The sequence below is a fragment of the Symphodus melops genome, assembly GCF_947650265.1.
Source record: "Symphodus melops genome assembly, chromosome: 15".
Lineage (NCBI taxonomy): Eukaryota > Metazoa > Chordata > Actinopteri > Labriformes > Labridae > Symphodus > Symphodus melops.
Genome location: NC_136705.1, coordinates 10,620,099 through 10,644,298, shown reverse-complemented (window position 1 = coordinate 10,644,298; position 24,200 = coordinate 10,620,099). Strand labels below are relative to the sequence as shown.

Below are 24,200 nucleotides of genomic sequence, written 5' to 3'. Positions count from 1 at the left end.
TCTCTCCATCTCTCTGCAGCAACTGACTGGCTCTTTGTTGGCGGTAGCGTTCCTTACATCCTTTGGGAGCTCGATGCTTTATGGCTACAACTTGGCTGTGGTCAACTCCCCCTCTGCAGTAAGATATACACACACACACACACACACACACACACACACACACACACACACACACACTCTCACACATCCATTGTGACCCAGGGTTGGATTATTAAGTTCCCAGGGGGGCTACAGTATACAGTATATCAAGGGGGCCTTTAAGGTCTAAGATTCCCCACATTCCAAACAGGTTTTTCGGTAGCCTGTTTCCCCACTCATTGTACTCTTTTCCAAATGACCCCTGTTTGATAGAGTCTATCTAAATAAGGTCTAATGGAATTGTATACCTGCTAAAAAAATAAGGATAGAATTAATCATAGGTGTTTGGAGAGGTGATATTTTAAGGTCTAACGTTTTATCAATTTTTGTTAGTAAAAACTGGCAGTGTGATTGAGTGAGGTTTCTTTTTTCTATATTTTACATTTGGCTCTCAAGAATGGTGAAAGGTTGATTTGAATAGGGTTAGCTTATAAACTGCTGCTAGCAAAGCTTTGAAAGAAACCACAAAAACCAAGGCACACAGAGCAATCATTTTGCTACTCGCAAATGTTTTATCTAAGCTATCATTGATTGGTCCACATTTTAACAACAGTATTTAGAGAATTTTTGAATTTGTTAAGTTTTTCTTGCACTTGAGATAAACCTGATGATGTTTGAGAGTGTGGTCGACAAAGTCTTCCTTACATCTTTGTCCTCTGAAGTTGACTGCCAGGCGTGCTACTGCAGTTAGGGGATTTGATCATGGTTCAACAACTCGTGCCATCACATGCTAAACTGATTAAGAGGCTGAGGTAAAAAGAAAAAAAAAAGACATGGGGATTAGATTAGACAGGAAGCTGAAAATGTCAGAGGGAAGGAAGAATAAGAGATAAAACGAATGAATTGGTATGGTCTCATGAAACCAGTATACCTTTGCTCCATGACACAAGAGACAATGTGTCCTTTTGATCAGCACAATATTCTCAATATGTTCTCTTGTGGTTGTCAAACTTTTTAGTATGAAGGACCCCAAAATTAGAACAATAAAGAACATGGAGCCATAGTTGTTTATCTACTTTAACATCGAAGGTCAGTCCTAAATCATTTAGTTTAGTTTATTTGTTTATTTGAGCAGTTGAAGTTCTGCTCAAAAGGAGTTGGCCGAAGCAGAAGCTTGTACACCCACCCCCGAAATCATTACAAGAATTTACATCAAAACGGTAGAAAAAAACATGTCACAAAGTGCAAAGTACAGGAACACAGAGTAACTTACAACAACAGCATAAAGTTTATTTACAAGAAAATTAGACAAAGTAGAAATGCATTATGATTGATGAAATATTGTGGAAATTACCATAAAATTAAAGTTGCCAAAACCACAAAATCCAAAAAATGTTGAAATTGTAGCTTAGATAGCTTAAATAGCTTGCCCCCACCATCTGTAAGCCTCTCCTAAGTAAGGGACTAAAGTTGTTGTATGAGCATTAGCTGTCTGGCTGGCAAAAGCAACTTGGCCTTGTTGCATATCACCATGAGCTGGATTGATTTTTAAATGTTAAACAAATAAATTAAGTCTCTATAATAACATTGTTACGTATTGGTATGCAAGTTAAATCTGTAATCGTGTATACCGGAACAACTGTTTTAACATTATAATCCTGACATTGTATATTTTACATCTACGAGAGGGACATCTGTATATACTGAGCTCTCTCTTAGAGGTATTTGTGTCACGTTGTAGCAGGCAGGAAACAGGGAGGAGGACCCAAGTGCAGAATAAACTAATTTATTTTAACAAAAAGGCAAAACAAAAACTTACTTAAAAAACTAAATCCAAAACGTCTCAAAAAGCAAAAACCAAAATCCACCAGGCGAAAACACAGGGAGCACGGAGAAGAGCAACCAAAGACACAACGACATACAAAAGACACTGACAATGACAATGAACCGACAAGAAACTCAGGCAAACACAGAGACTAAATAGACAAGGGGTAATCAGACACAGGTGATACTAACGAGACAGGTGAGGAACATCAGGGTAATCAGAAAGGCAGGAAACACAAGGAACAAAGGACACAAGACCAGAACACTGAGGACAAGTACAAAGTAAAACCCAACACTGACACCACCACCAAAACCAGATCTACAAAATAAAACAGGAAACACTAAAGACTAGACTTAAAACACAAGACAGGAAATAAACTAACAGGCAACATAGAAGAACACAAGGATACAGGAAAACACACTAGCGACTAAAGTAAACCACACTAGGAACATAGATACACAGAACACAAGGGAAATAATGAAAACTAAAACAGGATTAAATACAGAACAAAACCAAACCATGACAATTTGGTAACTTATATCAATGGTTAAGCTACTTTTATTTCTGTATTGTGTAAATCATGAATTACTAATGAACTAAATTCAAATTTTGAACTTGTACACAGCCGTTTCAACATGCTGCAGATACAGATCCCGTCTAGTATTGTTTATCAATAGATTAGCCTTGCTGGCACATTTAAAAGCCGATGTTGTTTCTTCATAAGGACAGAGAATAAATGAAATGCAAACTGTTTGCATTAAAAGTTTCTTCTCTGGGTCAAGCTGCTGTTGGAAGAGAAAAAACATGTTATCATTTACTTTATTATGTAGAAAAGTCTGTCTTCCAGGCAGTACTTATAAGTTGATGAAGTGCAAAATCAAATATGAAATTCAAAAATGAAGACTAAGTGTTCAGATCAGAGTCATAAAACCAGATTTCATATAGAGTGAAGAGAGGCAGACCCGTCAAGTCGGAGAGGCTGTTTCTAGTAGCATAATGACAGACTGTAGTTGTATGATTACAACTGAAAGATAATCTACAGACTTTCCACAGAAAATTCAAAGGGACAATCATATAACAACCGAATCAACTTTGAGATGCAATTCATTACTCAAAGTTTATTACAGTGTTTATCAGCACTTGTCTGCTGCTCTCCGTCTCACAGGCATTTGATGGTGAAGCGAGGGGGTGCCTTTGGTACTGCCACTTATTCTGTTTTTTTTAGTAGTTTACATAACAGCTGACCCATTGCACTACCACTAGTATATTTTTTAATGTAATGGTTTGTTGAGAGTTATCATTTTGTTTTGGAGGGTTTAATATAAAGACAATCTGTCAGTATTGTTATTTTCCAACAACTATTCTCGTTAAACGGATTAAATGTTTCTTTAACCTTTAAGAATTAAAAGACCATCTGCAAAGCAGCTTTCATAAACGTTGAAACCATGCAGTTAGCATGCTGACATCTATAAATGTTAAAGAAATCTGTACATTTTATTTCTCTATGTAAATGTTTTTTCTCCTGCCCAGATAAAACAGATTCATGAGCTCATAACTAACTCTGTTTCTGGGGCGCTGGTAGCACAGTGGTAAGTGTGCACGCCTCACGTATGGAGGCTGTAGTTCTCCAAGCAGGAGACAGCCCAGGTTCAAGTCCGACATGTGGCTCCTTTCCCGCATGTCGTTCTCCACTCTTTCCCTGATTTCCGACTCTATCCAATATCCTATCTCTACAATAACGGCACGAAATGCCTAAAAAAAACAGCTTTAAAAAACTACTAAGCTGCACACTGTCCCTTTTAAAATAAAGAAATAATAATAAGCTGATGTTGCCCTCAATAGGTTCCATTTGACATTTCAATTAGATGCATCTCTTTTTACATTAGCTGGTCAATCTCTCGAAACTTGTAGGTCACTGGGTTCAATTTGAATTTCACGTCTTCTTTGTCTCTCCAAGCCCCAATTAAAAAAATTATACGATCTCATAAGTTCTATTTCCAGTGCGGAAAAGATGATACTGAAATTTGCCTCTGCCTTGATTAAATGATAGGCTAATGTAACTCAATAACAAAACTGTCTCCATCCAGCACATGTAAGACCAAATTAGTTTGTTTTGTATGACTTTTCATGCCTTTATTGTCGAGAAAGGACAGTGGATAGAGTAGGAAAAAAGAGAGATAGAGAGACAATTAAATACGGGAAAAGAGCCACGCGTTGGAATGAAACCATGGTCATCTGCTTGGAGGAGTACACATGGTGTGCACTAACTAAACACTAGCCCTCTGGCCCACCTTCAAATGGGTTTTTAACTTGTTTCTATTTTTATCTTGTTTTAATTTAAAAATCATCTTTTATTTGTAAAGTATACATTAATAGTTTGAGCTTTAGGCCTGCCACCTCTTAATTTTTTTACAGTCTTATATTACATTCAAAAAGAGCAAGTCAACTTAAGGAGTACTGTTCTGCTCAGAGCATACCGAGTGACAATTATTGTTTACCCTCCACTCGTCAGGTCAAAACAAGGGGCCACTGGTTAACTTTGAGATGGTGGTCTTTGATTTGTCATTGGTCACATAACTTTAAAAAAAAAAGAGCTCCTAAAGCCACATTATTTTTTAAATCTTGGCACAACTGGCCAGTCACTAGATAGTCTGTGTTAACCATTTCAGAAAATAAAAAGAATAGTATGATATGACTATATAAATGTATTACGAAACATTCTGAATATGAATAAAATTTCCCCTGTGGTAACATATTATGGAGTAACTACTCCCTGTGTGAGTGAAGTCAGATTCCTTTAGCAGTTGTTTTCATCTTTGTGTTGACAGGACAATGCTTCCTCCAGCGTGTCTATATTTGGCAAAGAGGCTCAAACATGTTTTATACATGTTGTTTTTTATTTTTTTCAAATGACCCCCGTCCCTGTCCAACTGTAAACCTTGTCACAAGGACAAGGCTCCACCCACAAAGAGAGTTCAACTAATGGATTAACAGCATACTTACCAAACCAAAAGAAATCTTATCATTGGTCTAAATAGACAAACGCATAACAACTCTAAGATGCACGTCATTTCTTGAAATTGATCAAAGAATCTTGTTTTCTGAAGTTTAGCACTGACCTGCTGCTCTCATTGTGTCACATAAATCCAAAAGTGAAACAGGATGAGAGGAGCTTTGGTAGTGAAGAGACAAGAGGAGAGGGGTAGCAGAGAGATGAAGGAGGGATGTCTAAAGAAAGCATTTTCTTAAGTCTGAAAATTTGAACTAGTCAAACTTATCTTTTTTGGTTTGCATTGTTTGTGCCACCTCAAATAACGTCTTTTGCATCCTACATCCTGTTTATACTGTGCCTTCCTCTTTTAGTACATAAAGGACTTCTACAACCTGACAGTTCTGAATCGAAATGGAACAGGACTCACTGACGAGACCCTTACCGTCATGTACTCTCTTACTGTATCTGTCTTTGCCATTGGAGGTATGCTGGGCTCTGTCATCGTGGGCATGCTTGTCAGTCGCTTTGGCAGGTAAGAAATTTGTTTTCACAGACTGGCAATTCAAGATTATAGAGCAGTTATACAGCAGTCTTTGTTAATTTCAATAAATCATGCCTACTCTTTCAGTATAAAGTGTTTGTTCTGAAGCATGTACTGTACAGTTGGACAACAAAGAGATAAACTGTGTCCTCAGCAGCCCTCACAGATGTATTTGAAAGTTGACCCTGCTCTGTCCTGACACCCTTAAAACCCCTCAGGACCATCTAACCACAAGAGTGGATAGTGGCCAGTTGGCAATGCCAGCCTGGGAGACACTCAGCAGCATCTGGTGCTGCTCAACACCTTAACACACATTGCTAATACAAGGACCATAAAGATTCTCAAACTATTCATCAAACAAATATAAAACATTTTTTTCACTTTAAGTGGTATTTCTTATACAAAGGGAATGTTGTTGGAAAGCAGAAGTTTGGGACAAAAGGCGCGCACACAACACAAGGCACACACTTACACTGGCACAAAACGCACTAGATCAGGGCATTCTATCAATCATGACTCCCCCCAACCCAACCTCTGGTGATTTACTGTCCTTCAGAGTACACTTACATCCTTTTGTCCCCATTGCCCTCCAAAAGTATACACGTCCTCAAAGTGCAGTGAAAAGTTCAAATCAGCTGAGAGCTCTTACGTTCCAACATTTCATAGAACTTCAGTGTTGATTAAATGCAAACGAAAAGCTTGCCATTTATAATCCTCTATACAGGCTGATTAGATTTTTCATACACTGGTTTTTTATGGCTAATCATAGCTCATGACCACCCTTGTGAGTTGTGTTGGCGTTTTATGGCTTATAAGGACTTATACAGGCACACATGTCTATCGTCATGACTGTGTGTATATATCAGGTCCATATACTGCTGTTGGCCTTGCTGTTTCATTAACCTTTGGGACATGGGATTTTATGTATATTGATGATAGGAACACCTGTGTGAGAATATAGTTTATTGTGGATTAGCATTAAACACAATCATTCCCCAGAGGCTAGTATACACGTTTAGCCGCCGTGACCTGAACATCACCTGTTATAACTGTACTAGTTTTCATCAGGGAGGAGGAGATGCACGGTTTTGTTGTTTGTTTGTATAGATTGGAAACAATGCAGTTTCTGTTTTTCTTTCTCTAAATGTGTGTCTTCTACATGTGTTTATTTTCAGGAAAGGTACAATTGTAAACACAACAGTGCTGGTATTTGTTGGTGGATCACTCATGGGCTTCAGCAGGATATGTGGTTCACCTGAGATGGTCATCATTGGCCGTTTTATCACAGGAATTCACTCAGGTACAGTCACTCACATGCAAACACAGCTCTTCAACAGATGGACCCAATAACAGCTTTGTACATTTTGACATGTACACTGTAAAGCAAAAATGTTTGCGCACACTACAATTCCAGTTAAGTGGAGGTGCTAAAAAAGATTTCAAAATATAACATTGTTGTGTACAAAGCCTGTTCAAAAAAGAAATTATGGTCCTTGAATGCCTTGAAAGAACTTGACTGGCCGGCCCTGACCTTGGCCCAAGCTACCTTTGTGATAAACTGGGACATTGTCTGTGAGCAAGACCATCTCGCCAGATATCACTAATTGCTGGATTGGGAGTGAAATCCTGTAATCCTGCCAGGTTCAACTTTTGCAAGAAAGCCTAAACCTGGTGTAATGGCTTGTCTGTAAGGGGTTATGTCTGTGCTACTGGTGTCAGATGCTAAATAGTATTTCTGCCAGTCATCTCAAGTGCTGCCAAGAGAAAAGAAAAAATGTCAAAAGAGAGGAAGAGAAGGTATCTAGGTTGTGACAATACTCAGCAGAAGTCTGAGTGCAAGCTAACAACTGGATACCTTATTTTTTGCCATATACTCTGTAGATTGTTTTGTTGATTTATTTCTTATAATAAATAATGAAAGATAATAGTGAAAAAGGTTGTCCAATTTCCAAAGACTTGTTAGTCAAATACAGAGTCACAAACCGCAAACTCACAATCAAAAAGATGTAACCAGCAAATATTCTGCATTCTGCATTATTTTTATGCAGAATATTTTGAATACTTTAATAGTTTATTAATCATCAAACTTATGAGCTATCAGGCTGGGATGAGATAGTAGAGTTCTTGTCACCATGAGGCTCCTTGACTTTTTTCATGTTACTCTTCAGAGTTTTCAAATTTTAAAACATTCCTCTTTAGCACGTCTTTCTTGAACTGTAAACATATTCTGTATGCCTTGTCACAGGTTAAATTTCAAAGAAACATTTTTCTTTCTACTTGATTTTGAACTGCAACACACATGTTGTATAAACTTCCAGTGTCCAAATACTTATGTAAATTTAGTGTTTTAGAGGTTTGTGCAGGTTCCTTGTGTTGAATTAAAAGTAATTGGGCATCTTATCAAAGTAGTGCATTGTTTTATAGGTTTTTGTCTTTTTTACTGCAGGCATCTCTCTAAGTGTAGTACCAATGTACCTGGGTGAGATAGCACCTAAGAACCTACGTGGCTTCCTGGGTCTTGTGCCAAGTATCTTTATTGGCACCGGAGTCTTCCTTGCCCAAATTCTTGGTTTACATGAGCTTCTAGGAAAGGTAATGAACACAGTTTCCCTTTGTCATTATTAAACCTCAAATGTAAGGGTTTTGTAACCCTTTAAACTGGGTACTTATAATTGATAAAGAGTTTTATTAAATGCTAAATCTGTTTTAAAACTTCAGACTTTACCCATGATATTAATTTTTCCTGTAGTTTTCGAACTAATGTTCTTATTGTAAAAAAAAAAAAAAAGTAAAAGTCCAACAAATCTTTTTGCTAGACTGATTAAAGTTCTGAACCGAGATTACCTGTTTTGTTGACTCTGTTCCTTATTTTTTACTTATACTGTATGAATTGCTACTGATGTTGATACAGACAATCAATGTATATTTTACCTGCAATCTTTGTAATTCACAACTATATCCATTATCAATATATGTATCGGCCCATGTATGTTTCTAACGCTGATGTTGTTGCCAACACTGCTGCAAATAGCTGCTCAATATGATGGGGTTTTTTTCTTTAGCATGAGTGTAAGTTTTGTTGTTTTTACTGCAGGAGGAGCACTGGCCCTTCTTTCTTTCAGTAGTGGTGATACCCACCTTCATCCAGTTGATGGCGTTGCCATGGTTCCCAGAGAGCCCCAGGTACCTCCTGATTGAGAAGCACAACGTCCATGCCACTATCACAGGTCAGTGTTTTGGCTGTCACCATCAACAATGAAAATTGCACAGGAAGAACACTGGATATTTCATTTTAAGAAAGAAAAGTATATAAAGTATCCCTTCTTATATTGAAGTGATATCCAACCCGATGGAAAAACAACTTCTCTTTTGTAAACATCAGCAATTTGAATGCACTACTTCTTTTGTCACACAATGGCAGGTTTATATTATTTCTACCATCAAAGCTTATTTTACAAGTAAATAGGAAATGCAGCTGTCCGTCTTTATGTTAGCAATAATTAGTGGTACCAAAGCATAAATTATGTGGCAGAGGATCAGGATAAATAATACAACTGTGAAGTCTAAATAAACTTTATTTTAGTATATTTCTATGCTGTGTTGTAACCCTGCAGTCTCATGTTTTCTGTTTTTCAGCTCTAAAGTACTACAGAGCCAAGTGCAACATCCAGGCTGAGATTGAGGAGATGCAGGAGGAGCAGCGCTCCCTCTCATCAGTTGAAACGCTGTCAGTATGGAAACTGTTGCTTGATGACCGAGTCCGGAAGCAGGTGCTTTGTGTGGTGGTCATCAACATCGGCATGCAGCTGTCTGGCATTGATGCTGTAAGGACTCTTTCAATCTAAGTAATGTATACATGTAAAAAATGGCTGTTTTGTTGTTTTGAAATAGTCACTAGTGTTGTATATTAAGTCCTAACATTTTCAAATTTTACTACAGCTTAATGTGCTTTTCCAAGCAGGAAACCCCAATTTTAGAGTTTATATAGCATGGATGTCATCCATAGAGTAAGATATCAGTTCCAAGACAAACAAGTTTGGTAAAGGCTTGCAGTCTAAAATAGTGATGATAGTGACTGATGTATACACCTTTTTTTACCTAATGCCCTCACTTAATCTCCAGAAAGAAATATTGAGTTAATGTTTTTGTATTAAACATGCACTCAGTTCACCAACTAGCTGAATTTGATTCAAGTGCTACATCTTCCTTAAACTAGTCCTAAATGATAATAATTATAATATATATAATATAATTATAATATAATAATTATAAGTGGTCTTTATCCCTAAAATGTGTTGGTGTTTACTGTTTTAAAAATACTTGAATGTGTGACCTATGTGGTAGGGGTTGTAACAATCAGCAGCTCTGATTACATCACCCATTAAATTCAAATAACAAAAAAATCTAATTGAAACAATGAAAGAAGGGAAGCAACTGAATATCAATCAATCAATCTTTATTTGTATAGTGTCAATTCATAACAGGTGTTATCTCGAGACACTTTACAAAAAGCAGGTAAAGGACCTTAAGTGGATGTATTGATTGGATTTTAAACTGTCTAGATCATCAAGTCTATTTTTATTCTATAACTGAAAGTAAGGCAAGTTGTCTTTACCTTAGCAGGGTTATGGGCTATGGAATGGAATTGATGTTTTCCATTTGCTTTGGTGACTGGTATGAGATGTATGGATCATTTCTCAATTGATATCTATCTGAAGGATTACAGCGCAGTTTGGTCTGAAGCAGTAAAATAGTATAGGTTGAATACATTCATAAAGCAGTTACAGAACGCGGTGATATCAAAGCATTCTTTGAGTTTGAGTCTTTTTCGGACAAGCCAGAGATCTCTGTTACAAAGTATCCTTTGTAAAACAGTTCTCTGATCTCATTGTGGAACACTCCAAATAAAACGTTCAACTTTGTCAACTATGACAACAATGAGAAAAAGTTCAGAGAATTGTATTCTGTGAGATCTGCACGTTTCTATTCATATTCACAATGGTTATACAGTATGCGTAGTTAGATCAGTGGTCAAAACACTGTGTATGATACACCAGTAATTATTTGCATTAATTGCAAGTACAGGCATGTTTGTAGAGTAGTTAAATGATGTGCTGTTGTTAGTGGTGGGAAAAAAAATTTAAAATGTCAACTGCTTGTTCAACATCAAGGCTGCCAAAGCCTTCTGAATTTAACATGAAGACTTCCTTGTCAGAAAAATGAAGCATTGATTCAAATATGTTATTCTGTCTATATATCCCTTAAACAAGCCTAAAATATTCCATCTGTTTTGGCTCTATTTCCCCTGTATGTGTATTCTTACCAACATCTGATGGATGCCCAAAGTGGGTTTTTAGGCTGTAGTTACAACTGCACAAACAGACGTGAACTCCTGAGTGCAGTGTCAATCAGATGTCACAGATAAAAGCAACCATTGCATCCTGTTGCACTTGTACCAGTGTCAGTTGGCCAGCTGCAGGGTCATCAACTGGGAGGTACCCTTAGCAAGATGTTTCACCCCCTTAATCCCAAAACATCTCCAATCAATAGGTCAGCTGCAGGGTTGTCACAGCTTGCTGCAGGTGACCCAACAATCCTTTTCTGTCCCACTTTGTATTTTTCTATCTGAGCCAAAACCAGACACATGCTTGCTCCACCTCCTCAGCCAGTTTATTGAAATCCTCCTTGGTAACTTTGACAGGCTTTAGAAATTGTATAGATATTCTAGTGAGGCCTGTGCATGTTGCTTTCAAAGAGTAGATGGATGCTGTTTTCTCTGGTTCTGTGCTGCAGAAAACTCATTTACCTTTAATTGTCTGCCTCCATGAAGTTCTCCAGTGTTCCACTTATATCCAGGTATCAGAATAAACTCACTCCTCTTGGTTGATGCTATGTATACCAATTTCTTGCTTTATAAACTGCATCCTCCATTAGCATTTTGATGGCCTGGTTTTATCCAATCCAGAACTTCTGCAGTTGTGGCTTTATTTATGCTTAACAAACCAGATTTGCCAGTTTCTGGAACTTAATGGTGTTGTATGTGGACGAGCTGCTTGTGAGATGTTTTGCATTGTGTTTGGAGTCCGAGCTGCAGCAGAGTAGCTCTGTCATATGAGAGCCGCGGGCCGCCAGGGTCATTGTTTCTGCTTGCATTCACAAACTCCCAGAGAAGTCTAACTTGCAGAAATGCCATTAAAAAGTACAAAAAAGGCTTTGTGAGCTGGCCAGTCAAGGACTTGGCTTTTTTGGTCTCCATCCGAGCCTAACTTACAAGCTTTTAGTGTTTCGACTATCTGCAGGTCAGTGGTGCAGATCTGCTCTTTGGCTTGCCGTAGCCGACCTTACTGCGATCGAACTTACAGGACTATCTACAGTAACTTCTTTAGATCAAGATTACTGTGAAGGCTAGTCTAAATAGAATTGGTTAGATTGAATAACCTATCAATATGCTTTTTTAAGCGCGCTGCCAACCAGTGATGCTTACTGTGTATCAGACATTTGTATACAGGATTACTACTGGACTACATTGCTACCATGTTTTGTATGCATGTTGGACTATGGAAGAAGAAGTGGTAACAGGTGTGGGACAGATCCATTTTCAAGGTTCAGCCAAACTTGAATTTTTCTTAACTAACATTTCATGTCTAGAACCAACTTCATTTCTAATTGTTCTCTATTCGCTTTTACACTTGTTTTTTTCCACAGTGGACACTTAACCCACTTATCACTTATACAGTTCCCTCATCTGATTGATCTAGCTTATCAGACAGACACTGAGATGGAAATAGGTCCAGACGATTCTTCATTGTTTTGTGAGCCTTTTATGGTCCTGTGAATAAAAACCAAATGTAATGTAATGTGATGTAATAATTTTTCTCCCTCTATGATTAGCTATCCCCCCCCCCCCCACCCCCACCACCACCACCACCACCACTTCCCTCTGAATTATGCCCCAAAGATTCATTAATTATTCCAATGACTACCAGGGCGCCCGGGCCAGAAAGTGCACACTGTAAGCAATGGTGCTGAACTCATTAGCACGCCGATCTCCAGGCTGTATTTTGAGCTGCTAATTAGCTCTGCGGTGCTGAAATATGCAGACACTTAGAGAAGAGGTATACAGTGGATACAGAGGTTTGTGTTGTTATTGATGGTGGTGAAAAAACATGATTGAATGAATTTTAAATTGACAACTGACAGGGAGGAGGATGAAAGTGATAGATAGATAGATAGATAGATAGATAGATAGATAGATAGATAGATAGATAGATAGATAGATAGATAGATAGATAGATAGATGGATAGATGGATAGATTGGATAGAGACTAAACAGTGATAATTACAATTATGACCAGATTATCTATCTATTTATCTATCTATCTATCTATCTATCTATCTATCTATCTATCTATCTATCTATCTATCTATCTATCTATCTATCTATCTATCTATCTATCTGTCTATCTGTCTATCTATCTTAATGTTTGAGAAAAACAACTATCATAATTATCACAATTATAATTATGAACAAAATAATGATATTAGACAAAAACAACTATCATAATGGTGATTATTGGAGAAGAGATGATCACAGTAATTCTGTTGATCAACATGGCTTTGATTATAGTGATTGTGAAGATGGTGATGGGGGAAATGTTTATAGAAATATTGATGATAGTTTGTAGTAACCCATAGTCAAGATGATGATGAGGGTGAATTTGGTAATATTTGTTTAAAATAGGTGAAACTCAAAGGGATAATGTCGATGGTAATGTGCACATTAATGCCATCATTTGTTTTGTGGTTATTTTCATGGTGTTTATAATAAGCATGCAGGTGAGATGCTAGATGCTAGTGACACAATAGAAGAGTGATGACAGTGACCAGGTTGATATTGATGAACATTTTTTTTTTTGCAACCTTCCTGAGTACTGATTGTATTTGTGGGAAGGCATGTGGAAGATGTTTTAGTTCATATTTAGTCGTAAGTGCACGTGACAGTTGGTTAACTCCAGCTCAATTCCTGGCACGCTAGGCGGGTGTGTGTTTATGTGTGTAGTTTATCCCGTCCTTTTGCGTTTGTGTACTGATCTACCTAGTTTACTAACTTTCATTGTATGCTGTCTCCAAACTTGTTGATGTGCTGCTCTGCTTCCCCAACAGTCACAAACTGAATCGAAAGGAACAGGAGCAAATGTCTTCCTTCCCTCTGCAGCAACAATGTACCTCCTCTGCAGATCCTAATCCAAGAGAAAAACGTTTCACCTTTGTTTCTCTGTTAACATTTTCACAGAGGTCATACAACATACAAACTACTGTAGTTAACTGTGTCGATGTAACACATAGTTTGTTTGAATTCCATTAACATAAAGGCTGTACCCAACTTTAAGTTGTTTTGGAGTTGAAATGTTATTAGTGGCACCATTTTGATGGTCTGGTGTTATTCAATCCAAAAACTCTGCAGCGCTGTCTTTTTCTGGGACTTGAGGGTTTTGTATGTGGACCTACTTAGAAAGCTTAGCCCTGCTTTTGAGATGTTTTGCAAGTTGACCCACATTAACAGTCCTGTCTGTGAATGTTTACCAGTTTGTAATAGTGGCATTGCAGTTGATTTCTGTTTTTAAAAAAGCTTAAACTTTTGGTACCTTTGTTTGTTTTCAGTTGAAACACCAACATCAACCAAATGTTCTTTTTTTTCAGTCCTTCTACCTTCTTTTTAAACATTATATTTAACTGGCCTATTGCTTTTAATAAGCTACTCACAGCATCCAAAAGCCCAGATTTTTTTATATTAATTTTTTTAATTTTAGCACCAATGCCAGCCAGGCAGATTAAAGATTTACAAGTGATTTGTATGAGCTCTTCAATTCTTGGCAGTTAGTCTTTCTGCTCAGCCAGCATCAGTCTGTTGCTAAATGACCAAAGAAACTAATCTGCACATCAAACGTTTCAGGTTTACTGAGTTATTCTACTCGATTTAGGCTGCAATTTAAGCCACAAATTAAAGATGGATGCATAAAAAACTTTTTTGTAGTATAATCACAGTAATTACAATATAGATGATGGGAGATTGTTTAATTTTAAAATGGCTTTAAAGAACCAACATTTTATCTCTGAATCATTAGCAGAAACAACTTTATGTAGGAATGTCAGTCTTATGTTTAGGAAATAACATTTAAAGCAAATATGTTATTCCCATAGTGTCGGTCATTTGCCTTGTTCAGTCAATTTTAACTTGATATGACTTTGAACTGAACTACATTTAAATTCTTTTTGCAATTTTAGAGGCACATCTGTGGTATTTAAGTGCCACTGATTATAAGAAATACTCTTTATGAAAACAATTGTTTCACTTTCACACAGATGACTACATGTAGGGTCTTCCACATGAAAAATGTGACTTCCAGTATGTAACTTTGTGTATATCAGACAAATGGAGGTTGCCCCAGATGAATTCTATTCACAAACGCTCTGGGTGATGATTGGCCGACTACAATTGTCACTACCAATACCTCTTTTTTAAGTGTGACGATGTATTGTTTCTGTCTTGACTCTGATCAAAGTGCACCATTGGTGGACCTGATTAATATTGATGATTCATGATCAAACTGACTGATTTAACATGCAAACCTGAAAAGGGTATGGCTGTTGAAATGAATGCTGAAGTCTGATCAGCTGGACTGAGGAAACTAATAAAAACTTACTAATTTTAAGTTTTCTTTGTCCACCACAGATCTGGTTCTACACAAATGACATCTTTGAGGATGCAGGTATCCCAGAGGCAGAGATCCAGTATACCACAGCAGGAACAGGAATCATTGAGATCATTGCAGGACTCGTTGGGGTAAACTTTCAAAGCAGTGAGCAATATCAAACTCAAGCTGATGCTGTTTTTTTATTTAAGTTACTGCTTGAAAGCCTTTGTAAATAAATGGAATTGGGACTGGATCGAAATAAGGGAAGTAAAACTGTGTTATGAACTAGCTTTGCATCAATACTTAAAACAGGTTTAAAAAGCTGTCCAGGTGACCTGTGCCAGGAAATTTCGAACGTTTGATTACACTTTTTTTTAAGGATTCAGAGCAGGCTAGCTATTAATCTTGGTTTCCAGTCTAAGGTTGCTTCAATACACAAGGTTGATACTCAGCACACCATCATATCAATTTTCTTATCTAGCTGTCAGAAAAGTAGATCTCGTTATGTTTTCATTTCACCTCTCTAGGCAACATGTTTTTGTGTATTATTCATTCAATGTTTGACAGGCTTTGTGTTTCCTCCTGTAGTGTTTCACCATCGAGAGGTTGGGCAGGAGGCCTCTCATGATCTTGGGTTTTACCATGATGGGCATCTGCAGTGCTGGAATCACATTAACCCTGATTTTACAGGTTAGTTTGTTTGTTAGTGTTTCATTACAATTAATAATGTTAAGAAAATGTACACATCTTTTGTGGGAAAAAAATAATCGTATAAACCAGTTTGTTCGAGAAATACCACACTATTATTAATGCGTTCACACTTCACATTGCCAAAGATATTGTTCCTATATATAAGTGGAAAAGCTGAGCTGTATCTACACAAAACTATTGACTTCAGGTGTGTGCTTCCCAGGTCCACGTTTTTTGCTTTAGTTGTGATGCCTCTTCTGTACTTTTCTGTATCCTGAAACTACAGTGTGCATTATTAAAGATAGATTCCCAGCTTTTACTTTAACCTAAGCAGGTTAGTTAATTTTTATCAGAGGGGGGAATTCAGATTGCTTTTGTTATATTTAATTTACAAGAATAAAGGCACAACTTGTTTAAAGTCATTTCTTATTCTTTATTTTGTAGATTATTACTTGTTTTAAGATGAAAACAAAATTATTATCATGAATCACAGTCTCAACTAGCACCATAGTTTAATTTACAATAATATTGTATAAACGAGTTGATTTTTGATTGTAGAAAGTGTGTGGAGACTGGTTCAAAACTTTAAGCTTCTGCAATGGTACACCAATAAAACTGCATTTCTTAATTTCTTAAAGTTCAAAGGAAAACAATAAACACTAATCAGAGCCACACCAATCAATCAAATAATAAACTTAACAGTCTCATACAAGAGGATATATGTTCACAAAAATATTACTCACTTAATAATTTACCTCTAGTCAACACTATGGTGTTTCAGCAGCATGTCCAGCAGCTCAGCATATTACAACAAACAAAAGAGAGTGAGCCTGCTGCAGACCTCTTAATTACTCAGGTGTGGCCTGATATGTTAAAGTCAGGATGGACTTAAAGAGGCAGTGCTATATGCAACACTGAATGTGCTAATAAATAATGGTAGCTTATCGTAGCTTTGACTGGTGTACTCACCAATACTCTGTACCACACTGCTGGCTGTATCAGAATTACTCTAATAATCATCTGTTAACTGAGTGGGGATGAACAGCTGTGTCTGCCTCACAGTGATTTATCAGAATTCATATTCTCCAGCTTTGCCCTGAGGAACAATACATTACAAAAAGTTAAATGTAGCAGCCGACTGAGGTGTGAAGCAGTTTTGGGAAAGAATTGAGTTAAGTTCTCCATTGCAAAAAAACAGTGTTATCAAACAAGTGTCTTGTGTTGTCTTGTTTCTTCTTTCTGCAGGGTCATTTACCATTTATGCACTACTTAAGTGTCGCCTGTGTGGTCGGCATCATTGCTGGTTTCTGTATTGGTCCAGGTTAGTTTCTCTTCTTTGTAATTTAAAGAACTGGTACCGTAAAGATGTCATAAAATTTTCTTATTCCACCCTTTTGAAAAATATGTCATTGTAGCTCTAAAACACCAAAAGCACATGTGTAAGTGAAACCTCTTGTATTGCTATGTACTGCTACTACTGTTTAAGTATATGCAGGGCAGGGACTTCCCGTGTCCTTTCCTGATTTGTGAACATTGAACTTGAGGGACATGAGGTAACATGTACTGTATGTTTCAAGTGACATCTGATTTTCTTGAAGTCGTATTTTTTTATATCCAGCTTACTTTTAAAATAAAGGTTACTTTTTCCTGGCCAATAGAGCTTTCCACATTCAGTGTGTCAAACAGTACTTCTGAGTTGTTGTTTTTTTCTGTGAGATTACTTTGTGTTATTAAATAGCTCCCTCTCAAGGCCACACTTTAAAAACTAAACAGAGAGAAAGAAAGGTTCCAAATGTGTTGAAACTGGTCTATCATCTCATTTTCCCAATCACAGTTTATTAAATAAATTAATCAATACATTATGCTTGCCACAATTGATAGTAGCTATAGTTATGTTTTACACTATACGTGTAAATTGTTTTCCTTAATTGTAACCAAACACTCTTCTCCAAATCAGGTTCCATGTAGTGATAAATATGCCCATTTTCTTTTTTATGCAATCATATAAGTTGCACAATATCTATGTTCAATGCCCCCCTGTAAGATAGATAAATACTGCAGATTCTTTGGTAGAATATTATAATGAATATTAGTGGTATACAGCATTTGATATATGACTCGCATCAGGGCCCCACAGGCTGATGCAGTTTCACTCTAATTAGCCTTTTTGTTTTGTTTTTGTATCTGTGGACATGAATAATACAATGATGACCATAGATTGTTGTTTGCATACACAAATGTTTTATATGCTGACCACATGTATTTTATAAGAAGAATTACCCATACTTTCAATTTTATGAACAAGAAATGCTCGCTGCACCAAGTGAAAATAATTTTTCTATTTCCTCATGGCTCCAAGTTGATTCTTTTTCTTACAAAAAAAACAACTATTTTGGTACCTGGATCACTTCAAATAATATTCCACAATAAGTACAATCAAGCTTTTCAAAAGAGACATGGACACCAGCTACGTTGTAGTTGAGTATGAAGGGTAAAGTTATTAAAGACAAACATGTCAAACATGATCAGCAGCTTATTTCAATGACTGTAGTTTGTGGCATCAGTTTACTAGCTCCATAATTGTCCCTTTTAGGAATTCACGTCACTGATTTTAAACGCTAAGATAACTCCATTTGTCATAGGTAATAACACAAGAAAATGCTAAGAAATCTCTTGTGTTCCTGGAAAAACTTTTGTCCTTGTGATCTTTCCATAAAAATGTCACCAAGGTTATTTAAGTTTGAGATTGAATCGAGGGCACCGTAGTGCTTGATTTTTATTGATGTCTTAATAGTTTTCTTCTCTTCCTGTTCTAGCTGGAGTTCCCTTCTTGATGACTGCAGAGCTGTTTAAACAGTCCCACCGCCCAGCTGCTTATATTGTAGGAGGATCGCTTAACTGGGTGTCCAACTTCACTGTGGGCTTCGTCTTCCCCTTCTTACAGGTGAAGGCTTAATGCTAGAGAAAGCCACATGCTGTGTTGCTCTGTGCTAGTTCTTCTAAGGCCTGAATACTAATACCACTGGCTAAACTCAGGCTTCTTTTAACTAAGAAGAATTTAATGTGATTAAAACTAACCTATCTGATGACTGGCCTCCCACTTTGATATGTCCTAATCCTCATTCTTGTTCACGAACATTTTTGAAAGCTGCAAATGGAGACTGTTACATTTTGGGACCTGTAGTGTTCTGATAAAATTACTAACAAATCCCTCTTTCGTGATTCATGAATGATTGCAAAGCAGCTTGAAAGATCAAGTAATAGTTTAAAATCTCTTCCATGAGTTACATTTATTGAGTCCAGTTCTGAACTCCGGCCTACTTGAACTCACATAGGTCATATTTCAAATTGGAATAATATAAAATCTATTTAATAACCTGTAAGCTACAATAGCTTAGCTTAGCATTTAACCACTTCCTAGCTAACAATACAGTTTGAATCACACAATATTAAAGGAACATTCTAAATTCCGAGCTCAAAGTTAAGTAAGCTATGATGCATGATGTCTAGTCACCTTCTCATCAAGTGTAGGAAAGTCAGAGACTGTGACTATATAGTGGGGAGCTGGGTCTGTCTGTCTGTCTGTCTGTCTGTCTGTCTAAATACCTGTGGAAATGTAATGCCTGTTTGCCCTCTGATGTGAGTACTTATTCAACTCTCAACTCCTAACTGTCAATCTTGTTTTTCTATCCTCTTCTCCCAATCCGCACATGAACCTCCCTCCATCTGACACATCCAACCAACAGAGGTCTGTGGGCTCTTACTGCTACTTGGTGTTTTCTGCCATTTGTTTCTCTGTGGCCATCTACGTGTACTTTTTCATCCCGGAGACAAAAAACAAGACCTTTATGGAAATTAGCCGTATGTTTTCTAAGAAGGAAGCAGTTCTAGAGTCCCAAGGCCTAATCCATGTGGACCAGCTGAAGCTAAAGAAGATGAACGGTTATGGTGGCGTGGAGTTTGACAGCTCTTCTTCTGTACCTTAACTGGGCTTCAGGTTCTGAACGAGCTTCAAAACCATTCATTTCTTCTTCTTCTCCATTTTACAGTTTCAAAATATATACATAAACTAAAAACAGCTCACCCGGGGCCAGATGCATAAAATTCCTGAATGGATGGTGCAGCAAAAATTGACCCTTTTTGATGCAAATGTGGCTCAATCCAAAACATGTCCAATTTCATTAATGCACAAAAAAATAGCTACAGGCAGTTTGACTAAAATGTTTCAAGATGTATTCTTTCTTAGCAAGTGATTGTTTAATGCAGCACAGTATCCAAAAAGGCTGACAAGCTCAGAATTTCATGTAATCATGATTAATTTTGCCTAGCCACAATGTGTAATTAATTTGTTGACATAATTACTACTATCAGAAAATGGTTCGTGCTCTACAGTATCTAGAGTCGGTGCCTGCCACATGTATGTACTTTAGTATTTAGAGACAGAGAGATCATGTGTTTATATTTCCCAGGCTGCATTTACCATTGTAAAATTGTATGAGATCTGTCAAGTCTGGGTACAACATTAAACTGGGAAATAGAGATGTCCTAAAATGGCTCTACAGTGTAAACACAATGATATTTAATAAAACACATTACCATTACCACAATATGACAAAACATATTTTCCAAAAAGGACAACATTACACAAAAACTAGACTTTTCCCAAAACAGACCAACATCTCAGATACAGTTTGCACTGAAGTGTCTGCTCAATGAAACACACATTTCACAATTTGCATTAACATTTAAAAAAAAAACACAACAGAAGATGATTGAGCAATGTTGTAATAAACATACATACAACATTAAAATAAACCATCCTTCCTACCTTTGTTAGTGCTATAACAAAGGCTTCAGGAATGCAATTCAAAGAGCTTTTTTTGTGTGAGAGTGCCCCCCAGTGATTGAACAGGCCAAAAGTGCAATAATTCATCTTTCTGTCCACCAGCTTCAGGTTGTTAGGGTACACTTCACCCAAATAATTCTTATATGGATTGACAACTAGGGGTTCCTTGAAAAGCATGTATGAATGTCAAACATTTTGTGTTTAATTAAATAATGTCAGGTATTGTGAAATATTGTTTTGTTTTTGGTACTTAGGGCCACTATTCTATGTCCCATCCCAGCCTGTCTTTTATATGTGAAAGAAATGAAGTTCTGTCTCTGAGAGCAGAGCTCCCTCAACCTAGATTCAAGCTGCTGAAAGCTCTTCTCCACAGTCAGACCCATAACAAAAGCAAATTGAACTGAGCTACAGTTGCTATGAGCATGATATTTGTAGATCATTGTCACAATATCATTCAAACTGAATATTAAGACAGAGCAAGTATCTGTGGTTTATTAATTTACTGGTGCTATATTAGAACTATAATGTAATTGCTGGACAGAACACTATTCTGTCCATCTGAATTTGCCCATCCGTCTAGCTGTAATCAAGAAAATTGGTCTTTTGTCAGTGCTTCACATTTCAGGATATAATCAAAAGGTTATTAACACAGGGAAATAATGTTTTGAATGTATATATAAAAGGAATGTTTAAATTCAATAATTACTGATAGATCATTTACTTGTGTCTATGAGAGACATATTTTGACAAGTCTGGCTTAAAAAATCGATGTGATTGGCAGACAACTAAAAGAACTGTTGTGAAGAAATTAAAAGTTTATCAACAGGGAAATAATTGCTTGAATGTACAGAAAAAATGAAGTCTTTATCACTGATACATAATTTAATTGCACTTTTGAGTGACATTTTATGGAACCATTGACTTTAAATAAGTAGCAATCAGTGATATAGCCACACATGGTAATGATTGTTTTACTCAAAAGCTGTTTTTATGACCTATTTTATCTTCCCATCACATTTCCTTTGAAATTCATGTGTACCCAGGGTCAAAAGGGTACACACCATGCTGATGCAGTCTTTACTTTTAAAAATAGAAAGGCATAGCCATGTTTTTCTCTGTCTGTACTGTTCATACATCTGGCCCCTGGACTCACTAAAGCTGGATTTGTTGCACTGGTGGTAAACCTTGTTGAATATACATTACAGTTCTAGGGCTAACCATCTTTCAGATATTTGTTTGAGCCATTTAAATATAGTTTCATGTAATTTAAACTTTGGTCTTATTTTCATTGGTTTGTTTATTGTTCATATCTACAGTATATCAATAGCACGGTGTTCACAATAGTAATGGTTGAGTTTTGTGTTCACAGCATCGTTTTTATTTATTTTTCTAAAAGTCAGTCAAAGAAATACTTCACCCATTTGTTTTATAGACGGACTTTCAACTTGTACCCACTGTGCTTTAGTACACAGCTCAACTTTCTACTTATAGGTATTTGATATGGTTCCACTTCCAGTTTGACCTCCAAATAAAGTGGTTTAATCATCTGAAAACACTTTTTTGTGCAACTTCACTGTAGCAATGTCACCATGTTTAGAGATCTCAGCAATTAATTGATGAGAAACTTGTCACTTTGTAATGGAGCACAAACATGCATAAGACCCCAAAAAGTAGCTCTTAAATAACCACCCGACAAGTTTTCATTGCAAGAATATTTATATGTACTTTCTAGTCATTTAGTAAGTTATAACATTGAAATCACTGAAGTGATTGCCAACATCTGGAAAAGTGAAGGAGGCTAAACAAACTAAATATTAAAGACACTAGTAAACTAAGCTCTGTAGGCAAAATTAGGAATGAAGAGCTGCAAGCCACTTTAGATAAACAGTTTGAACAATAACACTTATTAAGTTGCAAACACAAGTGTCAGTTTGTTAACACGCACACACTGTCAACCCATGTCTGACAGGATAAAGATTTTAGGTGAACTCCAGTGATCGAAGCCTGCTGACATAGACACAACAGTTTGGATAAAAAATGTGTTTGCAGAATGCATGTTTGAGAGAAATAAAACTTTAAAAGATATATTTCTAATCTTTTGTATATTAGAATGAAATCATCTATTGTATGAAATTGGGTTATTTATGCGTGTTTGGAGGAAATGATCTTTTTATTTTAAGTTTTATTATGACTTGTTGTACTTTCAGTTGTAAGTTAATAAAATTCCTCACCAGCTTATAGCTTTTAGATAAGTCATTTTCAAAGCTGTATTGGAGTACTCCTTATTATAAGCATTGCAATAAAGTGTGCTTAAATATATGTAGTGCTGACTTTAAACACGTCATGAATATATGTGTAAGCCTTTTTCATTTGTTGAAAGATAACTACATGAATGAAATGATACTGAAACACTGTGGCTTTGTGTTTTTTAATGGTTAATACTGTCAAACGTAATAAATGGTCTCTCCAGCAGTGAAATACAAATCATGTAAAGATCTATGTTGTAAAGTAAGAAAAGTGTAAACAGCACAACTGTCATCCTGAAATATATTTCACAAAACAATAAATCCTCCCTACCTGGTTCGGAATTTTGAAATACCTGATCATTTAATTGCTTCAAATTTAACAACAGCCTGATCATCTACAAAGTTTAGGACTGATCAATGTCAAGTGAGTTTGGGTCACAGTGAGTGTAGCAGGCTGTAGTAACAACAGCCATAGACTTGTCGGCCAGTGTTTGAGGCCTGCTGGATGTTTGGGTTTACAGAGCCACAAATGTCAATATTTGAAAGATCTGGTGAAGCTGGAGAGGACTGGGTTAGCATTCGCTAAATTATCGGCCTATTCCAGCATTAGCTTAAATCCATAAAGGTGCACGTGTTATTAACTTGAACCTCATAGTTAATTTGGATTTCGTTTAATTTGGACCTAATAAAGAAAAGAAGTTTAAAGTGGTGAATTAATTATATGGTCCTCCTAAAAATGTATTTTATGGTTTTGGTGTTATTTAAACCAGGTACACCTTGATCCTATTTGAAAAGTGAGTTTACAAACATAACTGATAAGAATACACACAACTACACTTATACATGCACACTGCAAGCACATCTCAGCATTATTATTGATGATAGAGCCTATGTCCTTAATGTGCATATGTTGTGTTTGCCGTTTTTGTTGCCCTCTGGTGATACAACCCTGTGTGTGTGTGGGTGGGTGGGTGCGTGCACAGAAGCTGTCACAGGTACTGATGACATTACAGCACGGAGGCACCAGGACAGTGACAAATGTCTGTTATCACAGAACAAGGACAGTGACAGAGAGTTGGTGACAACGTCACGGGGTAATAAAACTAGATGGATGATGCTACAACAACAGCAGCTCCAACACAGCCACTCACAGTTGTAACGTAACCAGAAAAGAAGATTGGTGGAGGTAAAGTTTGGACACAATAAGGGAAAAATGGTACCACATAAACACTTCAAATCAGTTTCAAGATATCTCATAAAAAAACATAGACTAGAAGATTTTTTCGA

The 24,200-nt window shown here is 36.8% G+C and overlaps 1 protein-coding gene across 4 annotated transcripts in view; it reads left to right on the top strand.

Annotated features, from left to right (window-relative positions):
- Nucleotides 1-23,255, top strand: part of slc2a15a (solute carrier family 2 member 15a) — a 29,918-nt gene extending 6,663 nt beyond the window's left edge. For all 4 annotated transcript variants that reach the window (XM_079363505.1, XM_079363506.1, XM_079363507.1 and 1 more), the window contains exons 2-12: nt 20-118; nt 5,267-5,427; nt 6,612-6,736; nt 7,883-8,028; nt 8,531-8,663; nt 9,073-9,260; nt 15,170-15,280; nt 15,720-15,821; nt 17,067-17,142; nt 18,638-18,765; nt 19,568-23,255. In XM_079363505.1, coding sequence (XP_079219631.1) covers nt 20-118; nt 5,267-5,427; nt 6,612-6,736; nt 7,883-8,028; nt 8,531-8,663; nt 9,073-9,260; nt 15,170-15,280; nt 15,720-15,821; nt 17,067-17,142; nt 18,638-18,765; nt 19,568-19,807 — 1,509 coding nt within the window. In that variant the 3' untranslated portion in view covers nt 19,808-23,255. The remainder of the gene's footprint in view (nt 1-19; nt 119-5,266; nt 5,428-6,611; nt 6,737-7,882; nt 8,029-8,530; nt 8,664-9,072; nt 9,261-15,169; nt 15,281-15,719; nt 15,822-17,066; nt 17,143-18,637; nt 18,766-19,567) is intronic.
- The last annotated feature ends 945 nt before the right edge of the window (nt 23,256-24,200 follow it).